At 44.7% G+C, this 19,111-nt stretch overlaps 1 protein-coding gene across 1 annotated transcript in view; it reads right to left on the bottom strand.

Annotated features, from left to right (window-relative positions):
• The window catches only part of lrp2b (low density lipoprotein receptor-related protein 2b), a 102,763-nt gene that overhangs the window by 19,416 nt on the left and 64,236 nt on the right, over positions 1-19,111 (bottom strand). Inside the window, exons 52-66 of the mRNA XM_031799877.1 lie at positions 16,398-16,693; positions 15,573-16,089; positions 13,530-13,682; positions 12,394-12,564; positions 11,627-11,850; positions 11,121-11,298; positions 10,580-10,776; positions 10,070-10,315; positions 9,708-9,836; positions 9,246-9,365; positions 5,281-5,397; positions 5,025-5,141; positions 4,735-4,872; positions 1,477-1,599; positions 79-207 (exon numbers count right to left, since the gene is read on the bottom strand). Coding sequence (XP_031655737.1) covers positions 79-207; positions 1,477-1,599; positions 4,735-4,872; positions 5,025-5,141; positions 5,281-5,397; positions 9,246-9,365; positions 9,708-9,836; positions 10,070-10,315; positions 10,580-10,776; positions 11,121-11,298; positions 11,627-11,850; positions 12,394-12,564; positions 13,530-13,682; positions 15,573-16,089; positions 16,398-16,693 — 2,855 coding nt within the window. The remainder of the gene's footprint in view (positions 1-78; positions 208-1,476; positions 1,600-4,734; positions 4,873-5,024; positions 5,142-5,280; positions 5,398-9,245; positions 9,366-9,707; positions 9,837-10,069; positions 10,316-10,579; positions 10,777-11,120; positions 11,299-11,626; positions 11,851-12,393; positions 12,565-13,529; positions 13,683-15,572; positions 16,090-16,397; positions 16,694-19,111) is intronic.

Below are 19,111 nucleotides of genomic sequence, written 5' to 3'. Positions count from 1 at the left end.
TGTAATACAAATAATTATGAGCAATGGGTTTTGCTCTCACAGAAGATTCATGTTGTGAGAGAGTGATGTTGAACTCACTGCAGCCTATCTCGTCAGTGAGGTCCCCACAGTTGTCATTGTGGTCACACACATAGGGCAGGGAAACACACTGTCCATTGGTACATTTGAACTCCTGGAGCGTGCAAGGAGCCAGGGTGGGCTCACGGCCTGTAAGGAAACACACACACACATGCTAGGATGAGCACACACACACGGACGCTAGGATGAGCACACACACACGCACGCTAGGATGAGCACACACGCACACGCTAGGATGAGCACACACACACAGGCACACAAATATTTAAAACACAATCAAAAGGTGCATTCAACTCTTAATGTATTTTTTGTCTCATCCTGTTGTACCCACAAAAATATTACAAAACTACCTAAATTCATAACAGCAATCTCGTCTAAAAATTATTTGCAAATAACTACTTTTGTTTTATCTCTAAAATTGTGATTTCAATAGTGATAAATGCTGCCCCTCTTGCCTTTCACCCTTCATTTGAGATTAAGTCACTGAGTGCCTGTCCATCTGCACTTTAACATAGAGGGTAATCTAACAAAGTCATTATCCATAGAATGTTCGGGAAGATTCCATTGGAAAAAGTACACTGAGCGTACAAAACATGCTCTTTCCATGACATGACCAGCTGAATCCAAGTGAAAGCTATGATCCCTTATTGATGTCACCTGTTAAATACACTTCAATCAGTTTAGATGAAGGGGAGGAGACAGGTTAAAGAAGGATTTTTGAGACAATTGAGACATGGATTGTGTATGTGTGCAATTCAGAGGGGGAATGGGCAAGACAAAAGATTTAAGTGCCTTTGAACGGGGTATGGAAGTTGGTACCAGGCGCACTGGGTTTGAGTGCTCCAAGAAATGCAACGCTGCTAGGTCTTTCATGTTCAAGTTTCCTGTGTGTATCAAGAATGGTCCACTACCCAAAGGACATCTAGCCAACTTGACACAACTGTAGGACGCATCGGAGCCAACATGTGCCAGCATCCCTGTGGTAAGCTTTCGACACCTTGTAGTCCACGGCCCAACAAATTGAGTCTGTTCTGGGGGCAACAGTGGATTAAACTCAATATTAAGAAGGTGTTCCTAATGTTTTTTTTACACTCAATGCATATTGCAATACATTTTCAAATATAAGGGCTGTGTTCACTGAACCTTGACCTAATAAATATTTGGGTTAGGGATACGTTCACGCAAACATAATCATAATACTATTTGCATAAGGGCAAATAAGTCAAGGGCTGTTTTAACTAAACCTAGATAAACCCCAATATGTTGCACTAGGGCTATGTTCACTTCACTAAACATCACTACAGGTTGCATTATTTCTGCGTTTATTGAACCTAACCTCCACAACATATTGCATTAGGGCAGCATTCACAAATGTTGCGTTGGGGGTGCGTTGCTTACAGAGGTCCTCCTTCTCATCACTTCCGTCCCCACAGTCGTCCTTCTGGTTACACAGATTCCCAGAGTAGATGCAGTAGCCGTTAGCGCAGCGGAACCTCGATGGCATCTCACAGGTGATGTTCACTGGCAAACAACACCAAAGGAGGAAATGGGTATTAATTAATTTGACAAATACACACACACACACACAACTGTATTTCTACAGTATTATTGGTTGCCCTGAGCCCTATACTACGAATTTAGCGAGGTAAATTTGGTAAACTCGGGATAACCGATGACACGAAAGTGGCTCACCTTTAAGCCAGTTAAATTTGTATGGCAACGAATCCTTCAGAACTAACCTGCTCCGGAGCAGGCTATCTCCAGGATAGTTCCAATTATAATGAATGAAGGGTTTGAGCCGTGAGTTGGGGACCAATCAAATTAGATTCCTCCCGTTTGAAGAGTGCATCATCATCCCATCAGACGACTGATTAAATATTTCATTAATCAAATGTTTTTGTGTGTTAAAAATATAAATATTCAAATACATACAGTGGGGTCTGAAATCATTGACAGCCTTGATGAGCAAAGATGAGCAAAAATGACTGAAAAAAACAACAATTAATTAATATTACTGAGGGCTTTATTTTCGGCTGGCGGTAGGAAGTGCAAGTGTCAAACACATAATTAGTTTCAAATCAAATGTTATTAGTCACATGCGCAAAGTACAGTGAAACGCTTACTTACAAGCCCCTAACCAACAATGCAGTTACAAAAAAATACGAATAAGAAATAAAAGGAACAAGTAATTAAAGAGCAGCAGTAAAATAACAATAACAAGAGTATATACAAGGGATACCGGTACAGAGTCAATGTGCGGTTAGTCAATCAAAAATGTGGTCAGATGAAGCAAATGCTAAGCTACAGGACAGTTTTGCTAGCACAGACTGGAATACGTTCTGGGATTCTTGCGATGGCAATGAGGAGTACACCACATCAGTCACTGGCTTCATCAATAAGTGCATCGATGACGTTGTCCCCACAGTGAACATACATACATACCCCAACCAGAAGCCATGGATTACAGGCAACATCCGCACTGAGCTAAAGGATAGAGCTGCTGCTTTCAAGGAGCGGGACTCTAAACCGGAAGCTTATAAGAAATCCCGCTATGCCCTCCGACAAACCATCAAACAGGCAAAGCGTTAATACAGGACTAAGATCATATCGTACTACACTGGCTCGGACGCTCGTCGTATGTGGCAGGGCTTGCAAAACCATAACAGACTACAAAAGGGAAGCACAGCCGAGAGCTGCCCAGTGACACGAGCCTACCAGACAAGCTAAACTACTTCTATGCTCGTTTCAAGGCAAATAACACTGAAAGGCATGAGAGCACAAGCTGTTCAGAACGACTGCTCTCAGCAGCCGATGTGGGTAAGACCTTTAAACAGGTCAACATTCACAAGGCCGCTGGGCCAGACAGATTACCAGGACGTATACTGCGAGCATGCGCTGACCAACTGGCAAGTGTCCTCACTGACATTTTCAACCTCTCCCTGTCCGAGTTTGTAATATCAACATGTCTTAAGAAGACCACCATAGTTCCTGTGCCCAAGAACACTAAGGTAACCTGCCTAAATGACTACCGACCCATAACACTCACATCTCTAGCCATGAAGTGCTTCGAAAGGCTATGGCTCACATCAACACCATTATCCCAGAATCCCTAGACCCACTCCAATTTGCATACCGCCCCAACAGATCCACAGATGATGCAATCTCTATTGCACTCCACACTGCCCTTTCCCACCTGGACAAAAGGAAAACCTACGTGAGAATGCTATTCATTGACTACAGCTCAGCGTTCAACACCATAGTGCACTCACAGCTCATCAATAAGCTAAGGCCCCTGGGACTAAACACCTCCCTCTGCAACTGGATCCTGGATTTGGGCCACACCCAACCCATCTGCCACGCTGATACTCAACACAGGAGCCCCTCAGGGGAACGTGCTCAGTCCCCTCCTGTACTTCCTGTTCACTCATGACTGCACGGCCAGGCACGACTCCAACACCACACCATCATTACATTTGCTGATGACACAACAGGCCTGATCACAGACAACGACAAGACAGCCTACAATGAGGAGGTCAGAGACCTGGCTGTGTGGTGCAAGGACAACAACCCCTCCCTCAACGTGATCAAGATAACGCAGATGATTGTGGACTACAGGAAAGGGAGGAACCGAGCACGCCCCCATTCTCATCGACGTGGCTGTAGTCGAGCAGGTTGAGAGCTTCAAGTTCCTTGGTGTCCACATCACCAACAAACTAACATGGTCCAAGCACACCAAGACAGTCACGAAGAGGGCACGACAAATCCTATTCCCCCTCAGCAGACTGAAAAGATTTGGCATAGGTCCTCAGATCCTCAAAAGTTTCTACAGCTGCAACATCGAGAGCATGTTGGTAATGGCAACTGTTCGACCTCCGACTGCAAGGTACTACAGAGGGTAGTGCGTACGGCCCAGTACATCACTGGGGCCAAGCTTCCTGCCATCCAGGACCTCTATACCAGGTGATGTCAGAGGAAGGCCCTAAAAATTTTCAAAGACTCCAGCCACCCTAGTCATAGACTGTTCTCTCTGCTACCGCATGGCAAGCAGTACCGGAGCGCCATGGCTAGGTCCAAGAGGCTTCTAAACAGCTTCTAAGCCATAAGCCAAGCCATAAGACTCCTGAACATCTAGCAAAATGGCTACCCAGACTATTTGCATTGCCCCCCCCCTCTCCCCCTTGCCCCCCTGTATATAGTCTCACTATTGTTATTTTACTGCTGTTCTTTAAAAGTGCCATTTGATGACGTTATCAAAAGTAAAAACATTTTAAAATCAGTGATTTTAAAACACTTTGAGATTCACAATGACAAGGGGAACAAAACTCATTGCAGGTTTTGAAAATCATTAAAAAAAACTTCTAATCCTACTTGATGATGTCATAGAGTACGACGTAATGTCCTTTCTTTTTATATTTTTATCCAAAGAAAGTAGAAATGTGCCATTTTCACATTATATGTACATATTATGTAGACACGGGTATGGTGCTGGAGATAATGAATAGGCGGTTGAAAAGTGGTGGAATTGCCCTTTAAGTGGTCTGCCATGAAAAGGAGACCAGAAGACATAACCAAATAAATGCCATCATCTTAGAGAGTTTTTTGAGTGTGTGTGTGTGTGTGTATGTTAGGGAGTACTTGCATGTGTGTGTGTCTTACAACATAAGATGAGCTCCTCGTCGGAGTGGTCTCCACAGTCATCATTGCCGTCACACACCCAGTTCTCATACACACACAGCTTGTTCGCACACTGGAACTGGTGGTTGGGACACCAGCGGCCCCCTGGGTAACGGGTCGCTATGGTTTGGGGAAAAGGTAGGGAATGAGAGATGTATTTGCATAAAAATAAAAAAAAATAGCGAAATGCTAGCATTGGTGTGGCAAAATGGCTGGTAAAGGTGTAGTGAAATGGCTCGCTAACTGAAACAGTTCCTCTTGTAGAGACTTACGACAGGAGCTCTCGTCAGAGATGTCCAAGCAGTCTGGTCGTCCGTCACATTGAAGAGCGGCGGGGATACAGTGACCCGACAGACACTGGAAATACCCTGGACGACATGTCTTCAACTCTGTGTGTGAGAGGAAGGTAGAGTGACCAGGTGAGTGTGTATATGTGAGAGAGAGACATGTAGAATGAGAGAAAAGAGAGCAAGAAAGTGGGAGAAGAGAGAGGAGAGAGGAGAGAAGAGATATAGTGGTCCATCTCACCACAGTCGCGCTCGTCTGAGTTGTCCCCACAGTCGTTGTCATGGTCACACACCCAGTTTCCAGGTATGCACTGCTGGTTGTCACAGCGATACTCACTCTCCGAGCACGGCCTTGGCACTGTGAATGAACACACACACATAAACTCTTCACTGTTTTTCTCTTTACACTCTATTTTGAAGGATTATATGGTTACGGAGGGGAACTCTATTTGATGGTTATGAAGTTGAAACCTATTAGATGGTTATGGCGTTTATTTAATTAGGAACCATTAGCTTCTGCACATGCAGCAGCTACTATTCTTGGGGTCCACATAAAATGTAAAAATACATACAAAATACAGAACAGAAATAGACAAAAACAACATAAGATATTACAATAAAAGAAACATAAAAAAATAAGAGTTATATTGTCACGTCTACTCCTTCTCCGGTGCTCGATGTCGCCGGTTTGCTAACCACCTGTCCTGGCAACCCATCATTTGGCACACCTGGCAACCTTCATTACGCACACCTGCGCCTCATCATTAGGCACACCTAGACTTCATGCTTTCTGACTCCCGGTGTATAGCTCTCACACACACACACACACACACACACACACACACACACACACACACACACACACACGTGTGGGGTCACTTAGAAATATAATTTTTTTTGTTTAAGAAAAGCACATTATTTGACCATTAAAATAACATCAAATTGGCTTCCCGGGTGGCGCAGTGGTCTAAAAGATTCTGGGTTCGAGCCCAGGCTCTGTCGCAGCCGGCCGCGACCGGGAGGTCCATGGGGCGACGCACAATTGGCCCATCGTCGTCCGGGTTAGGGAGGGTTTGGCTGGCAGGGATATCCTTGTCTCGTCGCGCACTAGCGACTCCTGTGGAGGGCCGTGCGCAGTGCACGCTGACCAGGTCGCCAGGGTGTTTCCTCTGACACATTGGTGTGTCTGGCTTCTGGATTGGATGTGCGTTGTGTCAAGAAGCAGTGCGGCTAGGTTGGGTTGTGTTTCGGAGGACGCATGGCTGTCAACCTTCGCCTCTCCTGAGTCTGTACGGGAGTTACAGCGATGGGACAAGACTGTAACTACTACCAATTGGGGAGAAAAAGGGGGTAAAAAATAAATAAATAACATCAAATTGATCAGAAACACATTGTTAATGTTGTAAATGACTTTTGTAGCTGGAAACGGCTGATTTTAAAATATAAAATAAAAACCCGGAGTCCGAGGGGGCGCCGGAACCAACCTCACCGGGTGAACAACCGGAGGAGGAGCCCATGCTTCCCCTCTTTGATTTCGAGGAACCCGTCGAGACACCTGCCCTGAGCCCCGAGGGAACAGTTTGGAACCGCCCAGTGGGAAGATCCGAACATGAAAGCCGCCGCAGCTCAAGTGATAGCGGCGGATGGCCAGCTTCTTCCGGGGGTGAGTGACTGGCGATAGCCTCACTTCCAAATAAAAAATAACCTGTTGTATCAGTTGTCGTACGAACAGGGGGATCTTCGAGAGGCGCTGTTGCTGCCCCGCCGGTACGACGGAACCGTTCTTCAGCTGGTCTACACTCATTTGTTGGGGGCCCACCTGGAAATGGAGAAGACGCGGGAACGGATCGCTGCCCGGTTCCACTGGCCCGTGATGAGGTGGGCCATGGAAGACTATTGTCGCAGCTGCCTGGAGTGTCAAATCACCGCCCCAAATGCACCTTTCCGGGAACTGCTGGTTCCCCTACCGATCATCGGAGTGCCATTTGAATGCATCGCCATGGCCCGAGGGCACCGGTACATCTTGGTAATAGTAGATTATGCCACCCGATATCCCGAGGCCCATTCCCCTATGGGTAGCAGTCTTCAAGGGAATCGCCCGGAAACTATTCCACCTCTTCAGCCGGCTGGGCATCCCGAACAAGATCCTGACCGACCAAGGTACCGAGTTCATGTCCTGACTAATGTAATATTTGTGTGCTCTCCTACAGCTAAGGCAGATTCGGACATCAGTCTTTCATCCACAGATGGATGGACTCAAACAAATGCTGTGGAAGGTCATCGAGCAGGACGGGAACAACTGGGACCAGCTACTACCCTACCTAATGTTCTCGATCCGAGAAGTGCCCCAGGCCTCCACTGGGTTTTCCCCTTTTGAACTCCTCTACGGGAGGAATCCACGCGGCATACTGGATCTTGCCAAGGAGGTGTGGGCCAATGGTAAGGGAACATATGGAGAAGGCCCAGTGCGCCCAAGCCTACAATCGGGGTACCCAGCACCGAGAGTTCCATGACGGTGACAAAGTTCTAGTTTTAATCCCCACCGCAGAAAGTAAGTTCCTGGCAATATGGCACAGGCCATACGAGGTGACAGAAAAGCTGGGACCTGTAAATTACCGCTTACCATAGCCAGGGAGACAGAAACCCCAACAGATTTATGTGAACCTATTGAAGAGATGGCACGTGAGGACAGCCTTTGCCATGTTGTGGTCAAAACCTAGGACGTCACTGGTCCCGAGCAATGAGGACCCCTTTCCCAGGTGCGCCCCGCCCCCAACAATATACATGACACAACTAAAATACTATTTACACACTTCATATATTCATATTCTTATATACAGTACAGTTAAATCAGATCTTTAGAAAGAGGAGAGACGATATGATACAAGATGTTTTTTAAAGCTAATCTCGCTTTTTGCCTGAGTAGTCTCTGGTGGCAGAGCATTCCATGCACAATGACATGGCTCTAAACTGAGCGACACTTTAAATCTGTTTTTGGATTAGGTACCGTGAAGAAACCCATAGTGGCGTATGTTCGAAGTGTATGCAAATATATTACACAAGTGGTTAGGCATTTTCAATACACAAAAAAATCTTAAAAATACAAGAAGTAATGTAGTCAACTTCGCCTCAACCCGCAACCATGAAAGTTGTTGTTGATGTTAGTTATGTTTGTGCAGTTAAGAGCGAGGCGTGCTGGTTTGTTTTGAGCCAGCTGCAGCTTTGCTAGGTATATCTTCGCTGCAAATGACCATATTGCCAGACAGTAATCAAGATGGGACAAGGTCAAAACCTGAACAACATGTACAGTTGATCTGTGTCAAAAACACATTTTTATAACAGACAATTTTGTCAATATGACTTGACCATGACAATTGACCATCCAATGTTACTCCTAGGAGCTCAAGCGTCTTCAACTTGTTCAATTATTACACCATGAGGATAGTACCATTTTCAATTTTCACCTAAAATGACATATCCAACTCTAACTGCCTGTAGCTCAGGACCTGAGCTATTTGGGCAGGTCTGAGTCTGAGTGGCTGGTAGATTTTTTTCAGCAACTTCAATGAACGATGGAGTAATTATATTATGGGCAGAAAACCAAATGTAAGGTGCTGTCACACCCTGACCTTAGAGAGCCTGTTTATTTCTCTATTTGGTGAGGTCAGGGTGTGATTTGGGTGGGCATTCTAGTTCTATTTCTTTGTTGGCCGGGTATGGTTCCCAATCAGAGGCAGCTGTCTATCGTTGTCTCTGATTGGGAATCATACTTAGGCAGCCTGTTTTCCACCGGAGTTTGTGGGATCTTGTTTTTGCATTGTTGCTGTATAGCCCTGCAGAACTTTACGGTCGTTGATCTTGTGTTGTTTTCGGTGTTCATCTAAAATAAAGAAAGATGTACACTTTCCACGCTTTGGTCTCATTCCGACGACGGACGTAACAGGTGCTCAATTCTTTTCCCATTGTTGATGTTGTTTATCTTGTTTTGGTAATATCATTTATTTTTAAAGTTTAGTCACAGCATTTCTCAAATGACAGTATGTAAACTAAATCAGTTGAGCAGTCTGACTTTTTTTGCATAATTTCTTTGAACCCTGTTAGATGGCTATGAGTTGAATTCCATTAGGAGGGCTACAGAGTTGAACCGCATGAGAGGGCTACGAAGTTGATCCCTATTAGATGGTTATGTAGTTGACCTCTACTCACCGCAGTCCCTCTCATCAGAGCCGTCACCACAGTCGTTGCTGCCGTCACACTTCCAGCGGATGGGCACACAGCGGTGGTTGTCACAACGGAAGTCTCCCAGGGGGTCACAGGTCAACGCCTCTGTGAATAGGTCAGGGGTCAGGTTAATGAGGGGTCAAATAGTTTGAAATGATCTATTTGAAGTTATTTAGTGAAATGTAGTGAAAAAGCAGGACCCGGAGCTTACAGAAATGTGATTGGTAGCCTGCTATACATTTTCTGTATTTTTTATTTTACCAGGCAAGTCAGTTAAGAACACATTCTTATTTTCAATGACGGCCTGGGAACAGTGGGTTAACTGCCTGTTCAGGGGCAGAACGACAGATTTGTACCTTGTCAGCTCGGGGGTTTGAACTCGCAACCTTCCGGTTACTAGTCCAACGCTGCCGCCCCATATTCAGACAATGTAATACACACACACACCGCAGTTTTGCTCGTCGGTGTTGTCGATGCAGTCATTGAAGCCATCGCACACGGCCCAGGTGGGGATACAGCGGTAGTTGGTCTTACAGGAGAACTCTGTGAGCTCGTCGCAGTTATATTCTGGCCCCACTACAGAGGGAGGAGACAAAGGCATGAATGGATAGATAGAGAAAAAAGATGGACGCAGTTTGCGTTTCTGCAAGACAATGTTTTTTTATTTATTTTTATTTATTTATTAAGCACTATGCAGATGACGGAGCCCAATTATCTCCTGATCCTATAAGTGCCACTGTTTCGGTACATAAATTCATAATTAGCACCGAATGAAAAAATCCAGACTTATACAATCATAGCAAACTCACTGCAGATCTCGTAAGGCTCATCGGATCCATCTCCGCAGTCGTTCTGAGCATCACACACATAGTTGGGCGGGATACACACTCCGTTTGCGCACGTGAACTGGCCCGGTCGGCATGTCTTCTGGGCACAGCCATCAGGGTCCTCGTCACTCCCATCAGAACAGTCGATGATGCCGTCACAGTGCAGTGACACAGGGATGCACTGCTTGTTCTTACACTGGAACTGATTTTCTGCACACCTGTGGTCACCTAGGGGATTGAAGGATTGGGTGTTTTGATTCTAAGGCCACATCTCTGAAAGTTTTAGTTTATCTTGAGGGATCAGACTGGGTTGCCCCCCCCCCCCCAAGGTTTGTTCGTAATCGCAATTAAAGACACTACAACAGAAAGATAGAGCAACGAGAGCAGTTGAACAATCACACTGTGGGTTTCTGACGCTAGTAGAAAACAAGTGCTGCATTCTGATGGGATGGAAGTGGTGTGGTACAAATAGGTGGAATAGGGTTTTCGTACTGCAGAGGGCAGCGTCCTCATCTGAATTGTCACGGCAGTCAGCGTGTCCATCACACAGGAAGCCAGGATAAGTGCAGTTCCCATCCTGGCACTGGAACTGACCAATTGGACAGTAGCGGGGCGGGCAGGTGAGGGGTTCGTCGGACCCGTCACCACAGTCGGACTGACCATCACACTTCCACCAGATGGAGACACACCTAGGGGATGAGAAGGAGAGGTGGAGGGAGAGTAAAGAGTTAACTCACTCACTTAATGAATTTAGACAACTGTGCAACCACACAAGTTATCAAGCAAATAGTCACATGGCTCCAAATACCCTTTTCCACACTCACTGAACCAAACTGTGCTCGCTCAAATATTTCACATTGTCCTTTTCAAGCAAGCTTAGTACAGCTTAATTTGGCTCAGCTTGGTAGTGTGAAAAGCCCTAAATTGTGCGGTTGTGTCAGTATCTGATCCCAAAAAAAACTGATTCAAATGATACTACATGGAAAACAAATATTCCTGATAAGTGACATAAGTGACATAAATTCAGACTGACTTCTCGTTGTCTCCGCAGCGGAACTGGGTGCTGGAACAGTCGGCCACACACTGGATCTTGAAGCCCACGGAGAGGCCAATGAAGTGGTCTGGACACTCACACGTAGCGCTGGTCCCGCCAGGACCAATCAGACACAGGTGGCTACAGGTTAGGTGGTGTGTTGCACAAGGGTTATCGCCTAGGAAACACCAATCAGCAGCCATAAGAAAGGACGCATCTATGATGGAAAGCTAATAATATTGTCCCGATGGACATTCAAGCCATTTAGCAAATGCTGTTATCCAGTAAGTGCATTCAACTAGGGTAGAGGAAAACAACCACATATCAAAGTCATTGCAAGTAAAAAATGTATTTTAAATAAGCTGCTATCTGCAAAATCAGGGCCAGTAAGAAAATACAAATATGAGTGCAGGAAAGACAAGTACAACAGTGGTGTATACAAATGAAAATTAAGCAAGCAATGTATGGGAATTCCAAAGGGTCAAAGGGCACAGTACTATACATACTGCGAGGCTGCCTGTAGGGATGGTATACATGGATGTCATTTGGCCGGTGTGTGTTGTTGCCCATGACGACGCGGCCGGTGCCAGTGTACTTGTGGGCCTTCTCAACGGTGTGGGTGTTCCAGTCAGTCCAGTAGACCCAGTCTTCAAACAGGGTGACGGCAAAGGGGTGAGGCAGGGAGCCTGCTATGGCCCGGTGACGGTTCTCCCCGTCCATATCAGCAAAACTTTAGAGAGTTAGAGAGAGGGCATACACTTTAACTGTACTGTTCTGTTGTCGTTATTTTGTTCTTGTCTTTTGTTTTTTAAATGTTTTTTTGTTTGTTGTGCACACCAAGAAGAATAGCTGTTATGACTGTAACAGCTCAATGGGGATCCAAATAAACAAAGAAAATGTATATCAATGTAATATTCTGTAGGGCGGCTCCTGTCTGACCTCTTTGATCATGATCTCTGGTCTTCAAACAGGCAAGCTTGAGAAGGATGGGCCCGGGCTCCTTGCTTTCTTCCTAACTAAAGAGTTTTTTCCTCCATTGCCTTTTCTCTACTAGGGGTTTTCTTACCTACTTATCCTCAGTGTTTTATTTATTCAACTGAACATGATCTCATTCAACCCTGATATTCAAGGCATAGATGTGATGGGGTGATAATTGCCTTATTTTTCTGCCCTATGACACTTTCATGATAAAGCCCGATAGTACTACAGAGAAAAGTATTAAGAGTGAATTATTAAGTTCATTTCTGAAGACAGCGTTGTGTTGATGTCTCACTCTAGGAAATTGAGGTGGGAGTCGGCGAAGAAGATCTTGTTGGTGGTGTAGTCAATGGTCAGGGCACTGGGCCACTCCAGCTTGGTGGTGATGAGGGCAGTGGCATTGGTACCATCCATACCAACCCTGCCTATGTAGGCGGTGTCCCCCCAGTCTGTCCAATACAGCCAGCTGCAGGCAGAGAGAATCAAATGGAGAGTAAATTTTTAAAAAGAGAACAAAAAAAATTGATGTAATTTGTTAACTGGTATTACTCAATAATATATCAAAAATGTCATGATTATCGAAAAATGCCTCAATATCTGCCATTAATTAAGAATGGCCACTCTTCCTCTATCTTGCAGGTGGGGATGTGTGGGACCTCGTATGTTTGTGTGTATGCGCGTGCATGTGCATGTCAGTACCACAGGAGGTTGGTGGCACCTTAATTGGGGAGAACAGGCTTGTGGTAATAGCTGGAGCAGAATAGGTGGAATGGTATCAACTGGGGCCAAGCTTCCTGCCATCCAGGACTTCTATACAGTACCAGGCGGTGTCAGAGGAAGGCCCTAAACACTGTTAAAGACTCCAGCCACCCTAGTCATAGACTGTTCTCTCTGCTACCGCATGGCAAGCGGTACCGGAGCGCCAAGTCTAGGTCCAAGAGGCTTCTAAACAGCTTCTACCCCAAAGCCATAAGACTCCTGAACATCTAATCAAATGGCTACCCAGACTATTTGCATTGCCCCCCTCTTTTACACCGCTGCTACTCTCTGTTGTAATCATCTATGCATAGTCACTTTAATGACTCTACCTACATGTACATATTACCTCAACTCACCGGTGCCCCCGCACATTAATCCTGCACCGGTACCCACCTGTATATAGTCTCGCTATTGTTATTTTACTGCCACTCTTGAATTACTTGTTACTTTTATTTCTTATTCATATTTTTTTTTAACTGCGTTGTTGGTTAGGGGCTCGTAAGTGAGCATTTCCCTGTAAAGGTTGTATTCGCCGCATGTGACTAATAAAACTTGATTCGATTTGAAATACATCAAACACGTGGTTCCCATGTGTTTGATGCCATGCCATTCGCTCTGTTCCAGCCATTATTATGAGCCGTCCTCCCCTCAGCAGCCTCCACTGGTTAGTACCCATATTTGGGGTTGACGGCTACGGCACGGGGCCGGACAAAGCAGTAGGTGGTGTTAGGTCCCACGCAGCCACTCAGCAACTTCTTCTGGAAACGACCATCCAGCTCTGACACGTGGAGAGAGCCGTAGTATCCGTCTAACCAGTAGAGCTTCCTTTGGGATACACACACATAAACATACAAGAATGACTATGGACATGTGCATAGATACAATATCATACAGTGGCAAGAAAAAGTATGTGAACCCCTTGGAATTACCTAGATTTCTGCATAAATTGGTCCTAAAATTTGATCTGATCTTCATCTAAGTCACAACCATAGATAAACACAGTGTGCTTAAACTAATAACGCACAAATTATTGCATTTTTCTTGTCTATATTGAATACATCATTTAAACTTTCACAGTGTTGGTATGTGAACCCCTAGGCTAATAACTTCTCCAAAAGCTAATTGGAGTCAGGAGTCCGCTAATCTGGAGTCCAATCAATGAGACAAGGTTGGAGATGTTGGTTAGAGCTGCCCTGCCCTATAAAAACACTCACAAAACGTGAGTTTGCTATTTACAAGAAGCATTGCCTGATGTGAACCATGCATTGAACAAAAGAGATCTCAAAGACCTAAGATTAAGAATTGTTAACTTCCATAAAGCTGAAAATGGTTACATAAGTATCTCTAAAAACTTTAATGTTCATCAGTCCATGGTAAAACAAATGATCTATAAATGGAGAAAGTTCAGCACTGTTCCTACTCTTCCTAGGAGTGGCCGTCCCGCAAAGATGACTGCAAGAGCACAGCGCAGAATACTCAATGAGGTTAAGAAGAATCCTAGTGTCAGCTAAAGACTTACAGAAATCTCTGGAACATGCTAACTTCTCTGTTGACGAGTCTACTATATGTAAAAAACTAAACAATTATGGTTTTCCTGGGAGGACACCATGGAAGAAGCCACTGCTGTCCAAAAAAAAATTACTGCACGTCTGAAGTTTGCAAAAGAGCACCTGGATGTTCCATAGCGCTACTGGCAAAATATTCTGTGGACAGATGAAACTACAGTTGAGTTGTTTGGAAGGAACACACAACACTATGTGTGGAGAAAAAAAAGGCACAGCACAGCAACATCAAAACCTTGTCCCAACTGTAAAGTATGGTGGAGGGGAGCATCATGGTTTGGAGCTGTTTTGCTGCCTCAGGGCCTGGACAGCTTGCTATCATCAACAGAAAAATTAATTCCCAAGTTCAACAAGACATTTTGCAGGAGAATGTAAGGCTATCTGTCCGCCAATTGAACCTCAACGGAAGTTGGGTGATGCAGCAGGACAACGACAAAAAACACAGATGTAAATGAACAACAGAATGGCTTCAACAGAAGAAAATACACCTTCTGGAGTGGCCCAGTAAGAGTCCTGACCTCAATCTGATTGAGATGCTGTGTCATGAGCTCAAGAGTGGTTCACACCAGACATCCCAAGAAAATCCAAAATTCCTACTGACCGTTGTGCAGTTCTGATTTGCAGCTACAGAAAATGTTTGGTTGAGGTTATTGCTGCAAAAAGGAGTTCACATACTTTTTCCACCCTGCACTGGGAATGTTTACACAGTGTGTTCAGTAAAGACATGAAAATGTATAATTGTTTGTGTGTCATTAGTTTAAGCAGACTATGTTTGTCTATTGTTGTGGCTTAGATGAAGAACAAATCAACTTTTATGACAAATTTATGCAGAAATCGAGGTAATTCCAAAGGGTTCACATACTTTTTCTTTCCACTGTATATATAGACCTTTTGCTATGAAACATATAATTGTAAGGAGATACAAATGTGTCATTATAAGCCAACTGTAGGCTATAATCAAAATGTGAATTGTGAGACAGATTCATTAAGCTTTTGAACACAACACAGTGCATCATGAAATTATTCACACTCATAGTTTTCTCTCACCTGTCCTTTCCAATTGAGGTGCTGGAGATTAAGGAAACTGCGTCGCCATGAGGTCAATGATTTTAAAATTACAATCAAGCTCTGATGCCCCTCCCCCTTCACTCACCTGCCAACCCAATCCACCGCCATTCCCTCAGCCCCTACCACGTTGTTATCCACTATCGTCTCCCTCTCACTGCCGTCGAATCGCACCCTCTCAATCCGCACCATTCCCGCATCCAACCAGTACAGCCTCTTTTCATAATGGTCAAAATCCAGCGCCACCACATTCGACAGTCCTTGCAGAACCACGCTCAGCTGCGAACCGTCAGTCGTCAAATTACGAATGTAATAACGATTACTGTACAGAAGATAAGGGGCGATGGCGCTGTTCTGGCGGCACGTGCGCCCGTCTGGCTCACGCACGTAGCCCGGGGCGCATTTGCAGTGGAAGGAGCCGGCGGAGTTCTCGCAGATCTGGCTACAGACCGCGGGCGTGTCGCGGCACTCGTCCAGGTCTGCACACGCCTTACCATCAGGCATGAGGTGGTAGCCGGCATTACACGAGCAGTAGTAACCTGTCAGGGTGTCGGTGCAGACCTGGGCACACTTGTGGACCGACGGATCTTGGCATTCGTTAATTCCTGCACAGAGTAGAGAGGGAAGGAGATAGAGAGAGGTAGGATGAGTTCTGTAAGATTAAGATGTGCTGTAAGATTAATCTAGGAATCCAAATCAAAGTTCCCTTTTCCTACTCTAAATTCTTATGTTCTTACTGCAAATACTAATTTCCTACTCCACATACTTACAGTATTTCCTACTCCAAAAACAGTGTACGTCTTGAAATATCATACATTTAGTGTGGTTACATTCGCATACCTATTGTACAACTGTAAAATAAATCTATCCCTTCCCCATTGTGTTACACCCTTTGCTGTACGAGAGATCTTACCGCATCCCTTCTCATCACTGTTATCCGAGCAGTCCTTCTGCGAGTTGCAGACCTTGTGGGTGTCAATACACTCGCCCGACTTGCACAAGTACTCTCCCGGGGCACAGGTAGGCTGGGGGGTGCTGCACATGCCTTCTGCCTCGTCAGAACCGTCCAGACAGTCGGCCTCGCCATCGCAGGCAAAGGTAGCTGGGATGCAGGCGCCGTTTTGGCAGGTGAACTGGTAGCTGGTGCAGGTCTCGTAGGAACAGTCCAACTCGTCGCTGCCATCCCCGCAGTCATTGACTCGGTCACAGCTAACAAGAGGGGAAGTAAACAATGGGGTATGAAGTCTTTGTGTAAGTACCCCTACTCTTCAATGTACGAGAGACCCCTTGACTTTTTCCATATTTTGTTACGTTACAGCCTTATTCTAAAACAGATGAAAAAAAGATCTAATTCTACACAATACCCCATAACTCTTCAGACACTTTGCAATGAACCTCGAAATTGAGCTCAGATGCATCCTGTTTCCATTGGTCATCCTTGAAATCTTTCTGCAACTTGATTGGAGTCCACCTGTGGTAAATTCAATTGATTGTCCATGATTTGGAAAGGCACGCACCTGTCTATAAGGTCCTACAGTTAACAGTGCATGTCAGAGCGAAAACCAAGCCATGAGGTCGAATGAATTGTCAGTAGAGCTCCGAGGCAGGATTGTGTTGAGGCACAGATCTGGGGAAGGGTACCAAAACATTTCTGCAGCATTGAAGGTCCCCAAGAACACAGTAGCCTCCATCATTCTTAAATGGAAGAAGATTGGAACCACCAAGACTCTTCCTAGATCTGGCTGCCCGGCCAAACTGAGCAATCGGGGGAGAAGGGCCTTGGTCAGGGAGGTGACCAAGAACCAAATGGTCACTCTGACAGAGCTCCAGAGTTCCTCTGTGGAGATGGGAGAATCTTCCAGAAGGACAACCATCTCTGTAACACTCCACTAAATCAGGCCTTTATGGTTGAGTGGCCCTCACCCGCTAGTCCACTTGAACTGATTCACTAAGATCTGCCCATTATTGTGCTGTCTAGACTTGTGCGGTGTACCGTATAACAAGCTATTTGGAAATAGCAACGGGATGGTTTTTTAATACCGTCAATACCATTGAAACTATTTCTTTGAAGTTTTTCAATAAATTGTAATATTTGTAGCTACTGTTTAAGTAAATACCTGCAGTCAAGTTGTGCAATTTGTTAGGAGATAAAGAATATTGGGTTCTTTCGTTTCACCCATCATATGATTTTACATTATGAAGCTTACCATAGTTACCCTTAACAGTTGAGCCAGATTGTAACTAGCACAACAGGAGAAAGCGGGAGCAGGTGAGTCCAGCTTTATATTGACACGCGTCGCGTTTTATATTAAAAGTCAAGTGTTTTTTTGCAACTATAGTTTTCATTTACAGAAAATACATTAGCGCATGACATTTGGCCGAAAATGTAATCTGATGAAAATTAAGCTAACAGAAGTGCAACGCTATTTAGCTGGCAGTCACAAGTAAATGAGCTTACAATGAAAAAGCATGGTATTTTTTGCTAAAACGATGCACGGCCATCATATATTGGGGCAGCAGGTAGCCTAGTGGTTAGAGCGTTGGTCCAGTAACTGAAAGGTGGCTAGATCGAATCCCTGAGCTGACAAGGTCAAAAATCGGTTCTGCTCCTGAACAAGGCAGTTAACCCACTGTTCCTGGGCCATCATTGTAAATAAGAATTTGTTCTTAACTGACTTGCCTAGTTAAATAAATAAAAATGTTTATCACAGAAAGAATGTAGCCAGCTACATTTCCTAATGTTTTGTAAGGTAATCTTTCATTTTACCAGAGAAAAGTAGGCTGGCTAAACCAAGAAAAAAGTATATATCAGTCAGAGCGCTGTTTGCTGATAGAATGACACCGTTCATGAATTCTCATCCAAGTGGAGAATTGCAACTGAAGCACAAAATTTGTCTGATGCCGAGCAGAAATTACAATAAGAATTTAACATTTGCGTTTCCAAAACGCAGCATGAACTCATTATATATATTTTTCCTGCGTGAAAAAACTAAGAATTCTGACATTCAGCAGCTCCTAACTATATATTGTATGTATAACTTCATGACCTGGATTGGCGGTCATTGCAATTTGTTTATATTTGTTTGCGCTCGTTAGCATCTTTAGCTAGCAGTCTCCATGGGAATTCGCTAATACTTTTGCTAATTTTGTTAGAATTCTGGTAATAGATGCCCAATGGGATTTTTTGCTGTTTTTGGCACCCCCTTTGTGTACCAAGCCGGTAATACCGTAAATCCTAAGTAATTTGCATTTTATTTATTGCATTCTACCAACCAGTAAGAATTCCGTCTCTCACAGACCTGTTCGTTTTTCTTTAAGAATCCTTCCTGTTCTCCACTCATTACCTGTATTAACTGCACCTGTTTGAACTCGTTACCTGTGTAAAAGACACCTGTCCACACACTCAATCAAACAGACTCCAACCTCTCCACAATGGCCAAGACCAGAGAGCTGTGTAAGGACATCAGGGATAAAATTGTAGACCTGCACAAGGCTGGGATGGCCTACAGGATAATAGGCAAGCAGCTTGGTGAGAAGGCAACAACTGTTGGCGCAATTATTAGAAAATGGAAGAAGTTCAAGATGACAGTCAATCACCCTCGGTCTGGGGCTCCATGCAAGATCTCA

This window comes from Oncorhynchus kisutch, linkage group LG20, assembly GCF_002021735.2.
Source record: "Oncorhynchus kisutch isolate 150728-3 linkage group LG20, Okis_V2, whole genome shotgun sequence".
In the NCBI taxonomy this organism is placed as follows: Eukaryota; Metazoa; Chordata; class Actinopteri; order Salmoniformes; family Salmonidae; genus Oncorhynchus; species Oncorhynchus kisutch.
This window is presented reverse-complemented; position numbering and strand designations above follow the sequence as displayed.